This window comes from Rattus norvegicus, chromosome 7 (assembly GCF_036323735.1).
Source record: "Rattus norvegicus strain BN/NHsdMcwi chromosome 7, GRCr8, whole genome shotgun sequence".
In the NCBI taxonomy this organism is placed as follows: Eukaryota; Metazoa; Chordata; class Mammalia; order Rodentia; family Muridae; genus Rattus; species Rattus norvegicus.
Window position 1 is genome coordinate 110222313 of NC_086025.1, and position 19220 is coordinate 110241532.

A 19220-nucleotide genomic window follows, 5' to 3' on the forward strand; every position below is an offset into this window, starting at 1 on the left:
TTCATCCACCCAATGTGTATATATTTTTCTTCTTTCCTTTTGTCTACTTGCTGGCTACTGTCAGTAGCAGCCCCTACCAAGGTTCCATCAGCACTGGCCCCCACTGACTCTATGACCCCCTTCAGTTTCAGTTTACCCTGGTGTTGAAGCTGGTCTTTGGCATATAATTGCCCAGCTGTCATTAGGATGCTGTATGTGTGGGATGAGCAACAGGGGCAGGACCCATTGCTGGTTTAGGGCAATGGCTTCAGGGGCTCTGTGCCCCACAGGAGACAGAGTGCTACCTCAAGGTCAGAAGGACATATATATAGATCATACACGGCAGGCTCAGCATAACTGCTCATAGCAGGAAGGTTAGAGAGATCTTTATTGTGGGCGATGTCCTGACAATATAGACATGTGGGACAGGTGTAGACACAGGGAGCTGAGGCGTCACATCTCCATCAGTCTCTTTCTTGCCTCGATGACACTCAGGAGTGTAGGAAGCGGTTGAAGGCATTGTAAGCTGACTCCAGATCGAAGAGCATCTGGCGAACTTGGGAGTCATCTAGCTCATCAGAGGCCGACATACCACTCAGGGTCTGCAGCCTAGGGGCACAGGCACAAGAGTGTATGAGGAGTGGGACTGTGATGTCACCATGAGGCTCAGTCTGCCCAAGAAAGCCACTCACCACTGGCTGACTGTTTGGCGGCCCTCAAAGTCTGGAGGCAGGTGGCTCATTCTGTGCATGGTCTCCATTAGCTCCCGCAGGTCTGGCTGGATCTACAGACACAAGTGCTATCCTCGTGAGACCCTATGTACCTTGCTCTGCTCCCCTCCATCCAGGCCCGGGCTCCCTGCCCAACTTCTGCACCTCGTCCATGGCGCGGATCTCCAGACGCAGCTTGTCCATGACTGTAATGAAGAGCTGGGAGGAGCATATGCATTAGGCATCTCCTACTCAGTTGGGGTTCAGAGACCCTTTATAGCTTAGAGGCCGATTACAAGGGCCAGGGCCCCACCCATTTTCCTCCACACCCCATACTGGGGCTCCTTCCTGCTTGGGGGAGGGAGCTATACCAAAGACCTGCCTAAGCTGACCTTCTGGGCCTATGCACATTTGGGACAACTGTGAGAGTTATCTGGGAACCTGGAAAGCATTCCTACACAACTCCCTCAATCCAGCATCCTGCCAGAGTAGATCCTGGTCCCCTTTGTGGGAAGGAACTCAGGTGGGCCTTAGGCTCCATGGATGCTTCTCACCCTCCTCACAGCTGAGATGATCTCTCCCAAGGTACTGCTTTGGTCCAGAAACCCCAAGAGTACATATTTATGACTGACACAGGCCGGCAGTCCCTTCCCTCTAATGCGCACAGGGCCCTCCCAGGAGCTGTGGGACACACCGAGACGACGTCCGCAATACAGCGGTTGAGATTGCCCTTGTCGTCCTTGATGGTGATGGGTCGGTCCTCTTTGATCCGCTCCATAGCAAGTGGGCAGTCCAGCTGAGGAGAACAGACATGGGTACTGGGCATCATGGGGCCTCCAGGGCTCCAGGGTCTCATACCACATCCCACCACACCCTCTCCTGCGGGGATGGAAGAGAGGACCTGCTAACTCACTCTGAACTTTCGGCAAAATTCATCAATGGAGCTGATCTCTGAGCCTTGGACCTGCCGGAAGGCAGCTTTGTACTGGACCAGGAGCCTGGAGCAGGCTGCAGTGTACCTAGAGAGGGGACCGGTTGCTTCTGAAGGCTGAGAACGGTCGAGCTTGGCTCATCGTGCTCTCCCTGAACAATTCTAGGTGCAGCAGCTTTCATGGTAGGCTAGGAGGGCCAAGGGCTTCCTGTTGGGTCTATGTGGGAAGAGAGCTCTGCACAAGAGCAGGGAGGTATAACAGAAATAGAATGACAACAGGGGATCTGTGTGGGCTGATCTGGAACTCTGCACAAGAGCCGGATGTCTGTTCCATTTGCCTTAGACCAGGTGTCGGACCTCCATTACCACCTGGCGGCTCCTGGTCTAGTCAAACCCGCTTGTCATCTGTGGACAAAGCATCAGCATCCACCCCGGGTACCTAGACTGGACAGTGATACCTTAGACTAGGCTGCCCAAGGCTCTAGTTTGCCTTCCGAATTCAGAACCGTACCCACCCTTGCAAAAGGATCCCGCCCTGAAACCGGCAGCAACAAGGAACACCCCTCATAGCTCGGGCTCCTGTGTGCTGCCTGGTAAACCCACAAGCTTCGTGGAAGGGAGAAACATGCTACTGAGGACTGGTGGCCATCAATGTCTGAAGCCACAGGCTTGCTCACTCATTGGGGGTGACGCAGTCCTTGATGTATGCCTTCTCCAGCGCTTGCATCGTTTTCACCACCGCAAAGAGCTCCGCCATGTTGTCATACCTAAGAGAAAGCCACCCATGGCAGAGCCCGGCCCAGCTCTCCCTGGAAGATATTCCTCAGGGACTGTCTCCCTAGCCCCTCCCCTGCTGTGGTGGTGGGTTTGAGAGGCTGGCTGGCTGCATATGTGTGTGACACTTGACTTACTTCTCCCGCTCCCGGGCATTCTTGTACAACTTTACTTCCTGTTGGAAAAGTGGGCAAGTCAGTCAGCATCACTGGGTGATTACAGAACCAGTGACAGCCATATGGTGTTTGTGGTGGCACGGCCAGGTAAGTATCTATTACTTACCTCGTATAGCTCCGGCTTGTTCCCAGGGGCTGCAACAGAGCAAGGAAGAGCTGACAAGGGATCACAAGGTGACCCCAGGACAGGCCCATTTCATACGTCCCAAGACGATGTCTCCCATGGCATGTCCCATAGAGGTCAAAGGAAGCTACAGAATAGGGGCTCTTGCCTCACCTCCTACCAATGTGGCTTCAGAGAGGCTACAGATTGCTAGGTTTAGCTCTCTACCTCCATCAAGATGACTGTAGTTTGTTTACAGAACCATGATTTGGTTCAAATAAAAGTCTTTTACATGCTTCACAACCTGGGGTTGGAGTCCCAGAGTTGCTCAGGATGCCAGAGGTTCTGGCCATGTTGGCTGGGCCCTCAGAATTCTACCATAAATAGCTCTGGCTCTAGTCACTCCCCAGGGTCTATGGATATGGGATAAAGGTAGCAGTGTGGTCCTTTCCCAACAGCCCCTGCAGCAGGGGAAGCCTGGGCCCCTTCACTTCCTCCCAGTTTAGGCTACACTCACCTCCAACACCAGGAGTAGCTGGGATCCCGTGAAACATCCTGCAGGCCTGTCAGCTACAGCACAAGAGACCTGGGAGGCAGAGCCAGCACTAACTCAAGGATCCCCTTATACCTCAAGAACTGGGCTCTGGGGATCGGAGCATTGTGAACAGCTTTCCTGCTCTCTACAGGAACAACGCAGGATGCTAAAGGGCTGTCACAGGGCAGTTAGGCTTTGAGGATGAACACTGAAGGGTGTGGGTGCCATGGGAGCCTTGGTTAGGGCAGGGAAGAGCAGCTGTTAGAATTGGGGCAGCATCTTGGGCACAGGGGAACACTGTTGCAGCTCCTTCCATTGGAACTTAACTGAGAACTAGGTGTCCAGGGCTTTCTGAGTGTGAGGGGAAGTGTGGAGGTGGGTTTTACCCTCTGTGGGAGATACTAGATACTGAATAAAGGCAAACTTATTGGTTGATGCAGTCTAGGAGTGGTGGAGGCAGGGCCAGGGATAGGTCCTGTCTAATCAGGACTTGGTGTCAATGCCTTAGCCAGCTCAGAAACGCCTCAGTATTTGAAACGGGGTGAAAACAAAAGTTCAGGGAAGGTAGGCAAATTGGGATGGAGTGGCCTGATGAAGAGCCAGAGCTACTGAGGTCTCAGGAGCTAGGAACAGCCGGCAGAGTCACAGAAGAAAGGTGGGTACCCTCAGTCAGGGGAACCTGAGCTGTGAACCAGAAAAGCCACCTGACAGCGCCCATCGCCTGAGACACTGGCCGCGCGGCAAGGGCCGCAGAGCCCTAAAGGAGAAGGGACCGAGACACCTAGCCCAAGGGTTCCCACGAGGAGGGGACCCGCCCACTGCCGCTGTGTACCTGGGGCGTTTGGAGTCCCGGAGATGGCGACAGAAGCTCGGTGCTCGCTTTTTCCGCCTGCGCCTGCCGGGAAACCCGATCGGCAGCTCGGCGCTCATTCTCCAACTTGAGCCTACGCACATAGCAAGCCCAATCCGTAGGTCGGCACTCAACTTCTTTGCCTGAGCTTGCGCTCTGGAGTAGCTCCGCCCCTCAAGGCTTCCCCCCCGCCCGGAGCTGGGGACCGAACCCAGGGCCTTGCGCTTGCTAGGCAAGCGCTCTACCACTGAGCCAAATCCCCAACCCAGCCCCTCAAGGCTTTTAAGCCTCACATCGCCCACCCTTTTTGTAGTCAGCCACAGGAATGAGATAGCAGCATAATTTATTAAGGTTTTTTTTTTTCTTTTTTTTTTTTTTGGCAGAAACGGCAGGGCCAGGGTCAGAGGCATTTAAAGAAGAGCTTGGAACCTTGGTTCAGTGTGCACGCACCCGCCGGCAGTCTCTGACACAGGGTGTCTCGGTCTTTTGTGGTCAGGTCTTTGCTGCACAACTGCAGCTCCTGCAACTGCGAGAGGATCTTGTCCCAGAGGTCAGAGTTCAGGGGCCCCTGAATGGAGCAGCCTGTGGGGGTGAGAGGACGTAGGTTTAACTTGCACACCCACAGGAGGCATAGTGCTCATGTTGTACCTCAGAGTCTACGTTTGGGTTTGTCCCATCATAAAAAGGACTCAATCAATATATCTGTACCATGGGCCCATGGATCTCTGGAGGCTACTGAATGCCAGGACTTTGATCATCAAGCCAGAGATCCCAGTAGGCTCAAGGATACATATATCATGGAACTGGATAAAAGGACACAGATACCAGAAATACCAATGTGTTGGACGGAGGGGGTAAGGTACAGGAGAAACCCAGGAGCTCCCCTGTGTTCAGCCTTTATCCTCCAAGGGCACAGCCTGCCACTCTCAAATCTCAGATGGGCAAGGCAAAGCCAGGCCAGGCCATCAGGTACACCTCTAAGGTGGAGAATGCTTTAGTGCAACAGAACAAGTTACCTTATTAGTAGGTACTGTCTGAGTGTGTGGGGGGTGGGGTGGGGGGGTGGGGGGGTTGAGAGAGCGAGCACCCCTTTGGTGGAGCTTGCATTATTTTGAGTGGCTTCCGGCTCACAAGAATGAGGAAAGAAGGCTCCTGTAAGTGATGATGATGTGCTCTCTTGACCCAGAAAACCCCACAATATGCAAATCAAGAGGTCCAAATCATGCCTGCCCTGGTGGCACCCACCTTTAATCTCAGTACTCTCCAGGTAGACAGGAACCATTACAGAGTTCCAGAATAGCCAGGACTAAAAGAGGTTCAAATCTTGAATTCCTGTGGTGCAGCCTAGGCTGTGAGGGCATGCATGTGTATCTGAAAAATGCCACTTTAAAGAAGCAGAGTGCTGTTCCAGAGGTCTATAAGGGTGGAGTTGGGAGATTTTCACCAGGCCAGACAGTCAGCCAGTGGCCCCCAGAGTGCTGGTTTTGATGAATTTACAGGGTTTGGGTATAGATTCTCTCTATTCACGAAGCAAAAGAACACTGTTTTTTTTTTTTTTTTTCTTTTCTTTTCTTTTTTTCGGAGCTGGGGACCGAACCCAGGGCCTTGCGCTTCCTAGGCAAGCGCTCTACCACTGAGCTAAATCCCCAACCCCCAAAGGAACACTGTTGAACTTACAGAGTTCATGGTGGACTAACCCATGAGTTCCCCCTGCCTCAGTAAGATGATGCTCACTGAAGAGGAACAAACTGTTCCTAGCCAAAAGAGGAGTCTGCACAGAAGAAAAGGTATCCCAAAGAAAGAGCCGGGCGGTGGTGGCGCACACCGTTAGCCCCAGCGCTCAGGGATCAGAGGCAGGCAGATCTCTATGAGTTCAAGGCCATTCTGGTTTACACAGTGAGTTCCAGGGCTGCTAGGCATACACAGAGAAACCCTGTCTGAAAACAAAACAACACAACAAAAACCTGAAGAAACAAAAATCGTGCCACAGGAGTTAAATAAATGTAAACTGGATCTGGAGACGGCTGACAGCTCTGCTCTCGCAGAGGACCTCGTTGGGTTTCCAGCCCCTACATGGTAACTCAGTCACCAGAAACTCCAGCGCTAGAGGTGCCAGACATACACATTGTGTACAGACATACAGGAAAACCTAAATTTTTATAAAAGAAATTAGTTTTTAAAAATAAGCGCGGGGTTGGGGATTTAGCTCAGTGGTAGAGCGCTTGCCTAGGAAGCGCAAGGCCCTAGGTTCGGTCCCCAGCTCCGAAAAAAAGAACCAAAAAAATAAATAAATAAATAAATAAATAAATAAATAAATGCAAATAAAACTTTTAAAAAGGAATGACGAAGTATACCTGTGGAAAGGCCCTTAATGCTTTTCATTTTCATTGAAATTTTTATTTTGGGGGACTGGAGAGGTGGCTCAGTAGTTAAGAGCATTGACTGCTCTTCCAGAGGTCCTGAGTTCAATTTCCAGCAACCACATGGTGGCTCACAATCATCTGTAATGGGATCTGGTTGGTGTCTGCAGAGAGCAAGTGTCCTCATATACTCGGCAGTGGTGGCACACACCTTCAATTCCAGCACTCAGGAGGAAGAGGTAGGTGAGTCTCTGAGTTTGAGGCCAGCCTGGTTCCAGGACAGCTAGAGCTACATACAGAAACCTTGTCTCGGAAAACTAAAATAAATAGAATTTTTAAATTGCTTCTATGTGTCGTGTTTCATTTTCATTGGCATGTGTTATCTGTGTACCACGTGAAACCAGGCTGCCTGCAGAGGCCAGAAGGCAGCTTCAGATCCCCTGGAACTGGAGTTACAGAGGTTGTGAGCTGTGTGGATGCTGAGGTTTGAAACAGGGTCTCTGGAAGACCAACCTGAGTGCTGACCATTCCTCCAGCTCCTTTGGTTTTGTTGTTGGTGTTATTTTGAGAGAGGGCTTTACTATGTAGCTCAGGCCATGTTTGAGGCAGTCTGCCTTACCCTCTAGTGCTAGGTTATAGGTATGAGCTATACTGGTCCCTTCCTGAGCTACTCTGAGCCAGCAGTCAGTCAGTCTCACTCCTTGCCCTGGTTATACCACAAACTGCCGCCTTTCATCACAACAGCCTCGTGGAGTCTGGCTCATGGCAAAGTAAGCCCTGAGTTAGGTGAGGCATAGCAGGAGCCCCTGTTGTTCCTACCCCTTACCTGACAAGTCAAAGAAGCTGAGGCCTTGGGGCCGCTCCTGTAGGGCAGACAGGAGCTCCTCCAGACCGGCACAGCTGACCTCAGGGTTGGCGGACAGGTCCAGAGAGGTGAGTGAGGGGCAGCTAGGGAGACATCTAGAATGACACGGGAAGTGAAGAGATGAGCTTGCAGGGAAGCCCTTGCCTTAGTGCTAGGGAAGGCTGCCCCAGTCAGACCCCTGACTCTGGGAGCCAGGGACATCAGGACCTCTCCAGGACCAGACAGAGAGGCAAGACTGCAGTGCCAGCTCTATACAGTTCCTGTCTTGAAAGGCAGCCGAAGGCTGGATCAGGGGCGGGGAGGGAATGCTTTACCTAGGAAAATAAAGGATAGGCCAGAGTGGGAAGCTCTCAAACCACAGGGGCATGGCAAGAAACTTAGGTAAGTATGCCTGCCAGAGCTGTCCCCGGTGAGTGTGGACGTCAGAAAGGGGTGACACCACCTGACCCATCTTCATGTCAGGAGAGTCAGTGGCTCAGGGATGGTATGTTACCTGCTCAGTTCTCTCACAGCCTTGTCACTCAGGCAGTTTGCAGACAGGGTTAGGTGGGCCAGAGCACAGCCTTCCTGGGCGTAAGAACAGGGCAAAAGGCCATGCCTAGTGGGCTCCCATTCACCTTCCACCCAGCAGAGACCCACTACCAAGAAAGTTGTTTGGAGAAGGAAACACCTCTCTTCCTGGATAGGTACAGAGGCCTTGTAAAGACCACAGGGGCCTGGCGTGTCCCTTAGGACTTGCCTGAAAGTAACCCAGGAGTCCATGGGCGTTCTTCCCAACCCCTAGCCCTTCCCTCAGACTCTGCACAGCCTGGCAGAGGGTTTCAGCTGTAGGACTTGGGGTTTGGCAATCTACTGCACACCTCATACCTTGGTCAAGTATTTGATAACAGGCTCTATGAGACTCGAGTTGCTCTTGCTGGCTGCCACGGAGCTAAGCTCCAAATGTAGGAGGGTACAGGTGGGTAAGCTCTGCAGCACCCTTGCCAGGGCAGGAGCGCCGAGAGTATTGTAAGATAGGGACAAGGTCTTGAGGTGCTCAGCATCTGTACAGCAGAGGAACTTCTGTCAACCTAGTCAGTACCCCCTGCCCTTTCCCCACCCTAGAGTTCTGACCCCAGAAGCCCTGTGAATCATTTAGAGAAACTGCTACCCCTGAGCTTTTTGTGGGAAAACTGAGGAGCAATGGCTCTTGTCCAGTCTCCTGAGCCCAGTTTTTACCATTCCATATTCCTGGCTGCTGGGAACATGACGCTCTGGGCCAGGACACTTCTGAGTGAAAGTAAGGACACTGCTCTGACCACTGCTACCTAATCCCAGGCCCCTCCCTCTGCTGGGCTCTGCCGGGCAGTCCCAGCCCTCAGTGCTCTGTACTGAATCAGGCGGGCTCACAATGAAACCAGCTCAGGAAAGTGGAAAACTTAAGCCACAGGTAAAGAGGGAGTCTGAGGGCAGACATGACCTCTCTGAAACCCTACGTGTGGTGTGTGTGTATATGTGTGTGTGTGTGTGTGTGTGTGTGTGTGTGTTTGGAATGAGTTCTGAGAACAGCCAAAGCTGGTCAAGCACCAATTTCTGCTGGAACCCCAGCTATACTTGAATCCTAATAGGAACTGGCACTTGCCTCAGAAGCCAGCCAGATCTTGATATCCTGGGACCTCTCTGTTCAAGGTTTTGAGTTTTCTCAACACTGGGCTCAGGGGATATACTTAAGTGACCATCTTACCTTTGAAGGCACTACCCAGGGCAGCCTGGTGGCTCAGGAAGAAGCTGGGGCTGAAACCACAGGCTTGTAGACGCAAGGTCCTGAGCACGGGGCAGGTCCGCAGAAGGGAGGCCAGGGCCTGAGCACAGCCATCTCCCAGTGGATTCATACTCAAGTCTAGTTCCTCCACGTTCTAGAGAAGATATGGGATGGGCACTGAGCTCACAGACTCCCCACAAAGAGTCTGGTGTCTGCAGGGACACACACTGCCCAGCTCTCCCAGATGCACCATTCCGCCATTGAGTGGCTCAGTGGGAACAGGGATGCCCTGCAGCTGTCACCCCACTGTACGCTGGGTCTTTACCTGGAAAGCAGTCTGGCCCAAGGAGCCTTCAACAAGCTGACGCAGGCCTTCCGGGCCCAAGTGATTGGAAGAGAGATCGAGGAGGACCAGGTTAGGCATGGTGCCCAGGGTAGCCAGTAGCTCAGTAGCACATGGGTCACCCAGTCGGTTCCCAGAAAGGCGTAGCTCCCGGAGTGCTGTGTGTAACTTGAGGGCCCTCAGCAGGGGTGTGAGCTGGGCTTGGCACAAGGCCAGAGAACAGGCACTAAACGAAGGGCTCGAACTCTGGTGCTCCATGGCCTGCAGCACTTGCTGGTGCTCCCCTATGAAGACAAATGTAGGGTCAGGTCACCAGGGCCAGAGCTTACACCTGCCCTCTGAATCCTGCAGGCAAAGTAAAACGGTCCAGGCAGTAATACTGAGCGCCCATTCCTAAAACCCTTGGATTTAGTACCATGCAGGGGGCTTGCATATAAGTCTTGCCGGTGGGGGGTGAGTGGGGGGGTGGTGTTTAGTTCCTTCAGCCACACTTACGCCTTCCAGTCACCAGCTCCTGGTGACCTCCAGCCCCCCTCAGACTCCTTCTTGGGCTTTACCCCTACAGCTTAGGTTGCTTTAGGAACTGTCTTTCCAAAGGCCCATGATCTCAGGACTCCTACCTGTCTCTCACGTGTGGGTAACAGGTATAAGGCTTAGAGGAGAGCTGGGTTTCCTCAGACATGGGTATGTGCAGGGTAGACGGGGACTGCATGCCCAGCTCTTCCTGCGTATGCTCACCTTGCCCCAGGCTCTGGCAGGCCCTACGGTAGCGGTCCTTTAGTGGAGGAAGGTCCCATGACGTTACTTCAGCCATCACCTAGAGTGTACATCTGGTGAGCAGCAGTGCCTGGCAGACAGAGGTAGCCTGTGCCCGTGGCCGCGGCCCTGCTGCTGCTCACCTCGTCGTTACTTTGCAGCACATCAGGGATGGGGTCCTGTGGGGCCAGTAGTGCTCCATCCTTCCGTAGGGTGAGCCTTGGGAGTAGCCCGCAAGTTTGGAAGTAGCGCTGGGCCGCTTGCTCTGCTAGCCAAGCCACAGAATGGACATCGCTGCCAAAGAGAATGGCGTCCTGAGCTCAGATGCACTGGGGTCCTGCTTTGGTGCTTTGAGATCTCCACCTCATTCACCTGGTGCTCCCCACCTCTGCACCTCTCCTCTGGAAAACTAGCCTCCCCCAAACCCCCCACGACAGGGTTTTTGTGTAGTCCTGGCTGTCCTGGAACTTGCTATGTAGACCAGTTTGACCTCGAACTTACAGACATCTGCTTGCTTCTGCCTCCTGAGTACTGGGATTAAAGGCAGACTATCTGCTCTTCTGGCCAACTCTAAGGCCCATAGAACCTTCCTAGGCTGTGCTGAGGATGCCTGCTTGAGCCTGTGCAGGGCTCCCTGGGGCTCTAGGGAGTAGAGTGCCAAGTCCAAGGGAGTCCTTCTTACACATCCCCTCCTGACATGCACGTAAGGGTACTGTGTACTGAACTGCTGTTACCCCAGGCAGAGCCGCTTGACAGACAGAAGGAAGGGTGACTGAGGACAGGGGAGAGCACTTGCCTTACCTGTGTGGGACGGGGATGAGGAAAAGGTTGTCCTGAATTTGAACTCGAACCCGGATAGGAGGGGGCTGGACCAGAAGCTAGCAGGTAAGGACAGAGGGAGGGGACAGTCAGAAAACAGCAGTCTCCACCTACACCTGTCTCATGCTAAAAGACTGCATGTGCACCCACCAAAGGCTGGCCTGCTGCACAATTTTCTTTGTTGGGTCCTGTGGTCCTTGGCATGCTGGAGTTCTCCGTAGGCTCTGCAGTCAAGCTGGCATCTGCTGCTTTAGTCCGTGTACACCAACCATCAAGACTTGCTGGGCGACTCTGCTTGGCACGAGTCCGGGGCCTTGCAGGGCATCGCTCATAGTCTGATATGGAGGTACTGGGCCTGCTGCTGCTGCTGCTGCGGGTCAGAGGTGTATCTACCTCCAGCCATTCCTCAGCCAGGAATTCCTCCTCAGGAATGAGTGCTGTTTTGGGGGCAGGGACTTCATTTGAGCCCCGAGGCAGGCTAGGTACCAAGCGACGGCTCTGGGCACTCCCCACGCCTCGGATGGCTGCTTGGTAAGCAGCCCGGCAAGCGCTTGAAATGGCTGTCTCTCTACTTTTGGATGGGTCAGGTGTCTTGGCTTCACCCTGCTGTGTGCTGTGTCTCAGTCTTTTCTGAGATGGCCTGCAGGGGTTTGTGTTGTCGTCATCGTCCTCCGAGCTGCTACTGCTGCTGGCTGGCCTGTGCCTGTTCTTTCGAGGTCTGCACACTGCAGACACAGTTTCCTCCAGAAAGACCTTAGCAGGGGCTGGAGAGGCCTCTGGAGGTCTAGGAGTATACGAGGGGGGTTTTGGACAGGGGCTTGAGGGAGGAGAGGTCTCAGGGTCGAAGAGATGATTATTTGGAATGGTCTGGAGGGCAGGGGAGCTGTGGGAAGCTGAAGAAGAGAGAATAAATCATGAGATAGGACCTCACTTTTAGGGCTAGGAACAGGAGAGATAGAGGAGGCCCTGGCTCTGTTTACCTTGGCCTGAGGAGGCCATCTGGAGCCTCCTCTCCATGGATGCGGCCTTCTGTCTTGTCTCAAGGTCAAGATCCCTGAAGTACAGCTTCACCCACTGCTGCAGTGTCTCCAGTGGGCTGAGGCCCTGAGTGGCACTCAGTTGAGCAGAGGAACGACAGACTATCGAGTCCCTGTCCTCCCGGCCCGTGCCCCGACTCACCTTCCTGGTGCGGAGAGTTACGGACGCCCCTCGCTCAATGAGGAGCTCAGCTACCTCAAAGTGGCCACAGTTGAGGGCATCATGCAGGGGGGTGATGCCATCACACCCCTGGCCACCCGGGTCATCCACTGCTGCTCCATGGTCCAGAAGGAAGCGCACAATCTCTGGGGAGGTGAGGTGGGTCAGCACATGAACTCAGATCCCAGTAACATTCATCCTTGCCCCCTGTCGCACATGTCTGCCCTGGGCTTGGCCTGATCTTACTCACCAAGATGTCCATAGTTGCAAGCTTCATGTAGAGGAGTCCAGCCACAGTAGTCTCGGGGATTCAGGGGATGGCCCTAGGGCCAAGGAAAGAAGATGGGTCCTAGTCCTAGTCCTAGTCCTAGTCCTAGTCCTAGTCCTAGTCCTAGTCCTAGTGCTGATTTGTGCCTAGCGCCCAGAGTAGGCCTCAAAGATTTACTCCTTGATATAGCCTTCTTTCCCTCTTTCGGTGTTACCAAAGAAGAGGAGGCTATGTCCTGCCCTTCTTGATGCCTAGCTGGCTACACTGTCATAGTCACTCAGTCTGCCGGCCATTGTCACCCTAACTAACTGGGCCAGCTCAGCTCACTTACTTAGTCTGCCGGCCATTGTCACCCTAACTGGGCCAGCTCACTCACCCACCTCAGGAATGCTAGGCAGGTACTTGGCATCTCTTCTATTTTTAAAAACAAAGCTATAAAGAAGATACTGCTGGGTCCACAGCTCCCTGAGGAGGCAAGGGTTCAATGATCTCTCCAGGGATTGTACCCACCTGCTTCACAAGATCCTGGACACGGCGCAGTTGGCCTTCGATGCAAGCTCGGTGCAACAGGGTCTCTCCCATGTCATTGCGCCGGTTCCACTGTAAGTGTAGCTGCCCCGACATGGGGCAGAAGTGTGAGGGGCGGAGGTATTGCTGGGTATAGAGCCGCTGGGCTACAGGAACGGGGAGGGCATGTGGTCCTCACCTTGTTTATCTTCCGCCGCCCCACACAGCCCTGAAGCTCCTCCTCTTCCTCCAGCTGCTGAGACAGGCCGTCAGCATCATCCTCTAGAAGAGTTAAGTCTGCTGACCCGAGCCTATAGTGTTCTAGCTCTCTGGGGCAGAGCGGCCACAAGCAGGAAGGCAGACTCTGGGGCCTGTGAGCTCGGTAGCCAGGTAAAGCAAAGCTGAGTCCCAGCCCAACCCAGCTCCACCAGAAGACAGCTTCTCATTTGTTTATGGCTTTTCAAAACAGGCTTTCTCTGGCTGTCTCGGAACTTGCTCTGTAGACCATGCTGGCCTCCATCTCCCAGAACTGCCTGCCTCAGCCTCCTGGTGGTGCGTCACAACCTCCCGGATAGCCCATCTCTATTTCACCACTATATTATACACAGGCGCTAAAGGAAGCAACTGCCCTTCAGCCCCTCCTTCAGAGGAATTGTCCACTCAATTCCTGTTCATTATGTGCTGGCCTATACCCAGAGCCTGTCCTGCAGATCAGTCTTTATTACAGACTTTCCCTCTGAGCAAACACCCTTGTGAGGGTAAGTCACCTGCTTAGCCAGTCACCTTGTGTCGTACTGGCCTCTGGGCTTCTCCCATTACCAGTGATTCTTCTCAGAGGCTCTTATGCAGGCCTGATGCCCACTCCTGGCTCCCACTGGCCCTTTCTCTGTCTTCCTCTCCGCTCTCTCTTATGGATGTGACCACGAGCTGAAGGATACTCCCTAAAGTTTTAGTACCTGGTTCTCTCTTCTCCCTCATAACACTGAAAAACCAATACTCGACCTCTCTCATCCTCTAAGACATGGCCTGACTCCCCAGGAACTGAGTCTCCAGTCTTCTAAGTTCGCACTTGAAGTCAGGGTTTTTCTAGGAACCGAAGCCACAGACCTCACAGTTGGGTCTTGCGTGACCACCACAGTGCTGGGAATCAGCCCTCAGCTCCACAGCTTCCGGCCTGCCTTGTCCCAGAGGGAAGACGCTTTCATTCCTAGAACTGCTGGGCAAGTCTCGTAAAAGTGAAGCACAGCAATGGCCCCAACCACAGCCTGTCACCCTCAAGGCCGTGCAGGACATACAGTCTCACCCTGCCAGGACCATCTCCTTAGGCTTTGACCCAAACAACTGACTTTCAGCCGGGTAGTGGTCAGACAGAAAGAACCCTTGTGTCTGACGCCCACTCCGCCCCTGACCAGTTCTTTCCACAGGGAGCTCCCAATCACTATCGTCCCATGCTCTGTATACATGCCGCGCCTCCTCCATGCACTGCCACCTAACTGTAGCACTGTCACCCCGAGGTCCTCCGCAGGCTCCATAAAGACACATCTCCAGCACACACCAGCCCATCCCAGCCGTCATCCCAGAGCAGAAGCAGGCAGAAAGGGCAAGTGCACCCAGCCCCACCCACCATGCAAGGCAGCACGTGGCCCTCACCGCTCTCTGAGAGCTCCATTTCACTGGTCTCCAGGGCCTCACTGGCTTCTTCCTCTTCCTCCTCCTCTTCTTCCTCCTCTTCCTCTGTGTCTTTTGCCATACTCAGCTCCTGCAGTCTGATTTCAGTGTCACGGGCTTCTTGGGGCTGCAACTTCAGTTGCACAGTGTAAAGATGCTGTAAGATCTGCCTCTGGGGAGCAGAGATGTCCAGTTGAGGAACAAGCAGGACCACGAAGAGCAGTTAATGTAAGGCAAAACAGGTTGAGGCACAAGAATTTTAACTTCGGGGTTAGCTTGGGCAACTTAGTGAGACTCTGTCTCGTTTTTTTAAAAAAGGATTTATTTATTTAATATATATGAGTAAACTATAGCTGTCTTCAGACACATCAGAAGAGGACATTGGATCTCATTCCAGATGGTTGTGAGCCATCCTGTGCTCGTTGGGATTTGAACTCAGGACCTTTGGAAGAGCAGTCAGTGCTCTTAACCGCTGAGCCATCTCTCCAGCCTGAGACCCGTCTCAAAATGAAAATACAAGGGGGCCGGAGAGATGGCTCAGCTGTTAAGAGTACCCGACTGCTCTTCCAGAGGTCATGAGTTCAATTCCCAGCAACCACATGGTGGCTCACAACCATCTGTAAAGAGATCTGATGCCCTCTTCTGGTGTATCTGAAGACAGCTACAGTGTACTTATCTCTATATATATATATAATAAATAAAATAAAAAGAAAAGAAAAAAAAAATGAAAATACAAAACGGGCCAGGGGTAGTTAGGTTGAGAGTAAGATCTTAAGGTCGAAAGCCAGGAAAAGTGAAAGCTAGATTTATCTGGGGATCCGGTGCTGGTGGGATGGGCTCTCATACCTGCAGTTGGTACCGCTGGGCCTGCTGAGCACAGCCGAAAGCCTTCTGGAAGCATGGAGCTAGCAGCTCATATGCATCTCCAGCTTCCTCACGGGCCAGTCCAATGTTGAACCAAGTCTTAGCTTCCTGAACCAGAGAGGGAAATGCCACGAGGTTGGTGGCTGCCTATCATCTCCAGCTGCCCACAGCCATAAGCTGGTTTCCCTTAGCTGCTCATATGAAACTGGAAGATCTGCTTTGTCTCTGTCCCCAGTTGACAGACCATGATAGTGCCTGGAAGGAACAGCCTTTCTAGGGGAAGCATCCGCTTGCACCCGTTACCGGAGAATGGTGGGCTCAAGGTAGAAGCATAAAAATGCACCAGTGTGTGCGGAGGGGACGAGGGCACGTCACCTCCAGGGCATTGCCTTTGCGTAGCCTCAGTTCCTCTTCATAGTGGTGTACAGCCTTGTGGTAATCCTTCATGTCTCCCAGCGTGGTGGCCAGGGATTCGTGGATGACAGCCAGCTCGAGGTCCGGTCTGTTCAGCAGCTCAGCAAAGTGCAGCTAAGAAGCCAGCACAGGGGGGTTAGGGATTTAGCTCAGTGGTAGAACGCTTGCCTAGCAAGCACAAGGCCCTGGGTTCAGTCCCCAGCTCCAAAAAAAAGAAAAAAGAAAAAAGAAAAAAAAAAAAAAAAAAAAAAAAAAGAAGCCAGAACAGTAAGCCTCAGACCCTCTTGTGTGCTGCTGCCACTGTCCTCCCACCCTGTGGAGGAGGGGAGCACTCACCTGCTTCTGGTAAGCCTCAGATGCCTTGGGGAAGTCATCGGCTTTGGAGAAAAGGTCCCCCAACTGTTCACAGATAGCCATGGCACCTTGAAGATCATTGCCCTCAGCCTCTTGCAGCTGCTGCTGCAGCCGGACCACGGCCAATACTGCCAAAAAGAATCTCGAGTGAGGGGGGTGTCATACAGCATAGGGCCCCAAGCACAGCCTACCCCCACCAGCCATATTCCCTCAGGCAGCGGCCTGAGAGCCAGGGAAATGGCTCAGCGTGACCATTGGTCAGAGTAGGTAGTGGGGATATTGACCACTAGGAACTTCTGAAGGTTAGAAGGGTAAGTATGCCTGGCAGCCTAGAACAGTGCTTGGTCTGAAGATCTGAACACTAGTGACTGTCACTGTCAGTCTCTGGGACACAGTATGACACCTGTGCTCCCATTTGCTAATGCTGTCTTGGGACAAAGGTCCAGTCAGTTTCTTCCACACCCTCTAGTGTCCTCCACACCCTGTGCAGCAGGCTTAGACAAAAGCAAGGGTCTTCAACTGACAGAAATCTACCCTTGCTGTCAGAGGCTCATGCCCACATTGCCACATCCCCAAGAAGCTGGGTGTCTCCTGCTGGGAGGGCAGAGCCCTTCTCCGACCCCTAGGGCTCTCAGTTCAGGGACCCCATGCAGCCTCACCATACTTGAGACTCTGACAGATAGCCACTCTCTGGTTAGGCTTCTGAGAGCCCAACCTATAGGCCTTCTTCAGGGCTCGTTTGGCAGCCAGAAAGTCCCCCAGATCTTGGAGCACCTAGAAAGAGGGGGAAAAACTAAGACCTGTAGACTCACTAAGGCCCAGGCCCAAGCGGACAATGAAAGGAGAGGTACCTGAGACACTAGCATGCAACATTCGCTTTCCATGAATCTCATCTTCATGGCACGTGCACATTCCCGGGCCCCCTCCAAGCAGCGCATGGCCTGAGAGTGCTGCCCTCCGCGCCAGTGGATGGCACCCAGGTTGTATCGGGCCCGGAACAGATCTTCATACAGATGGTTCTGCCTGTGGAGGATGAGGTAACAGGAGCTCAGAGTGTCCAGTGTCCACCAGCCTTGGAACAGTGGACCCCGAAATGCCTATGATATTGTTGATGTTCAACCAGTTACGGCTACAGACACCACACAGACCCTGGGCTCTACCATGCTATGGTTTCAGGCCTATATCTTCTTCTCCTCAGCCTGCAGCATAAATGTACATGGCAAACGAACAACTTAGGCAAGCTGCCCTCTCAGAAGGATCCCAGGCGACCACCCGCTCCCTCCTCCTCACTCAGCGAGAAAGATGCTCTTTTTGAAGTAGTTGTTGCACTGGGCTGTCTGCTGCAGGCTCTCACAGGTGAGGCCCAGATTGAGGTAGAGACGGGTCCTCATCTCACTCAGTTCCCGCTGGGTCAGCATCCCTGGAAAGCAAGAGCTTTAGGGACTCAATTGCCTCCTCTGGGTATGGGGTTTTCCCTTTATCCCACCCTTTTTCCATCTCTTATTGAGTGAGCCAGGAGTCTGCTGCAGATAGAGTATACAGGGAAGGGGCAGATGTCTCACAGGTTCAAGCTGGTGAGCAACTCAGGCCTTGGAAAGGGAGGACCTAGAATGCAGGATATGGGGAGGGAAAATCCAGGGAAAGGGCACCCACCCTCTAGTTTCTCATCCACAATAGCCAAACTCTTCTCAAAGGCAGCCTGTGCCTGCAGCAAGGAATCTCTTGATTGGCAGTGGTCATATACATCCAGATGGGTGCGGCCAATGGTGGCCCAGGCTCTCTGCAATTCAGTGTGGTTGGACAGGGAACCAGCTAGATCCAGGTAGAGATGCTGGTGCTAGTGTAGAAAAAAAAAGCGTGGGCTGGAGAGATGGCTCAGTGGTTAAGAGCACGGATTGTTCTTCCAGAGGTCCTGAGTTCAAATCCCAGCAACCACACGTGGCTCACAACCATCTGTAATGGGATCCGACAGCCACAGTGTACTTATATATAATAAATAAATCTTTAAAAAAAAGAGAGAAGAAAAAGCATTTGAAGTACCAGAGGAAGCTACTCTTATGAAAGAGAACCTTCTGTTTCCCAAAATTCAACAGAGTTGGCTACACCCATGTCCTATCTTTCCTGTGCAAAGGACTGTCTATGTAGCAGTGTTGTCATGGGAGACCACTAAGGGCTGCCTGGAGTGTTGCTTGCCATAGCAGTGGGTCCCGAGTCTTCTCTTCAGTTGTCACAAACTCATTCATCCCCGAGTCAAGAGCCGGGCAGCGCCCCGAGTAAGCATAAGGGTGTGACTGCCTGCCGTGTCAGTTGTCGCTGAATACTATTTGTATACTAGTCCTCACTCCTCAACAAGAAGTGAAGGCTCTGTACCTTCAGAGCAGCAGAGTAGTTCTCCATTTCAGCCAGCCGCTCTCCGATCTTGCGGTGGGCCACAGCGCAGCCTAGGGTGTCCTGGACACTCTCTAGCAGATGTAGCTCCTGCTGGTGCTCCTCTAAAGCTTCCTGGAAGCGACCTGCCGGAAGAGGGGCGTGGGGGGCTCAAGGTGCGCCATCACTCAGTCAGTCCCCTGCCGCCAGCCCTCCCTCTCACCACTCCGGCTCACCGTGGCTAGCTAGCAGCTCCCCCAGCTGGTGGCAGCAGACCGCCTCCTCGCACAGCTGTCCATTCCTCTGGGCCCTGGCCTTCGCCTTGCTCAGCTCTGCCGGAAGAGAGAATCAAGTCTAACCCAGGACCCGACCCACACCCTGCGTCCCGACAAGTACGCCCCAGAATACTCACGGCGAAGCTCCTGTTCCAGCGTCATATTCACACAGCCACCGCCGCCGCCGCCGCCGCCGCGAAAATCTGGACTTCCCGCGCTTCTCTGAGCCCACGCCCATTACCTCGTTCCACCCCTAACACGCAGGGCCCACCCAGTCTTCTGAGCGCATGCTTAACTCCGCCCCTCCGGTGGCCCAAGTGCTGTAGACCCCAGGCCTCCTGGGATTTGTAGTCCGACGAGCTCC

General features: G+C 53.3%; 2 protein-coding genes across 6 annotated transcripts; both read right to left on the reverse strand.

Moving 5' to 3' along the window:
• Positions 1 to 325: 325 nt before the first annotated feature.
• On the reverse strand, positions 326 to 4174 carry Vps28 (VPS28 subunit of ESCRT-I). The gene is given in 10 exon segments (NM_001130492.1): positions 326 to 588; positions 672 to 763; positions 855 to 908; positions 1384 to 1485; positions 1603 to 1708; positions 2298 to 2387; positions 2532 to 2569; positions 2677 to 2705; positions 3191 to 3259; positions 4041 to 4174. Coding segments are annotated over 9 exon segments (666 nt in total). The 5' UTR covers positions 3228 to 3259; positions 4041 to 4174; the 3' UTR covers positions 326 to 470.
• Positions 4175 to 4383: 209 nt separating this feature from the next.
• Positions 4384 to 19147, reverse strand: Tonsl (tonsoku-like, DNA repair protein). Of its 5 annotated transcripts, none has more exons than NM_001130572.1 (26): positions 18994 to 19085; positions 18818 to 18913; positions 18585 to 18727; positions 17868 to 18051; positions 17505 to 17634; positions 17066 to 17237; positions 16874 to 16988; positions 16197 to 16342; positions 15822 to 15974; positions 15429 to 15554; positions 14565 to 14754; positions 13114 to 13196; positions 12918 to 13007; positions 12390 to 12462; positions 12122 to 12285; positions 11923 to 12046; positions 11093 to 11835; positions 10925 to 11001; positions 10267 to 10417; positions 10106 to 10184; positions 9350 to 9651; positions 9007 to 9178; positions 8151 to 8326; positions 7777 to 7850; positions 7245 to 7378; positions 4384 to 4640 (listed from the first exon to the last, which is right to left on the reverse strand). In NM_001130572.1, exons 1-26 carry the CDS (start codon positions 19016 to 19018, stop codon positions 4459 to 4461), a joined length of 4104 nt encoding a protein of 1367 aa, NP_001124044.1. In that variant the 5' UTR covers positions 19019 to 19085; the 3' UTR covers positions 4384 to 4458. The 5 variants fall into 5 exon arrangements, with proteins under 5 accessions (NP_001124044.1, XP_008763809.1, XP_063120124.1 ...); XM_008765587.4 differs by having other exon boundaries at positions 4385 to 4640; positions 12918 to 13019; positions 18994 to 19147; XM_063264054.1 differs by lacking the exon at positions 4384 to 4640 and adding an exon at positions 6434 to 6582 and having other exon boundaries at positions 12918 to 13019; positions 18994 to 19147.
• Positions 19148 to 19220: the final 73 nt, after the last annotated feature.

What these genes read in the sequence shown, in the direction of transcription:
- Tonsl (XM_008765587.4), bottom strand. Translation starts at nt 19,018, where the DNA reads ATGACGCTGGAACAGGAGCTTCGCC. An exon ending in TAACTCTCCGCACCAGGAAG is followed by an intron (nt 12,047 to 12,121) that starts GTGAGTCGGGGC and finishes AGTGCCACTCAG; the next exon opens with GGCCTCAGCCCACTGGAGAC. An exon ending in CTCATCCCCGTCCCACACAG is followed by an intron (nt 10,418 to 10,924) that starts GTAAGGCAAGTG and finishes TCTCTTTGGCAG; the next exon opens with CGATGTCCATTCTGTGGCTT.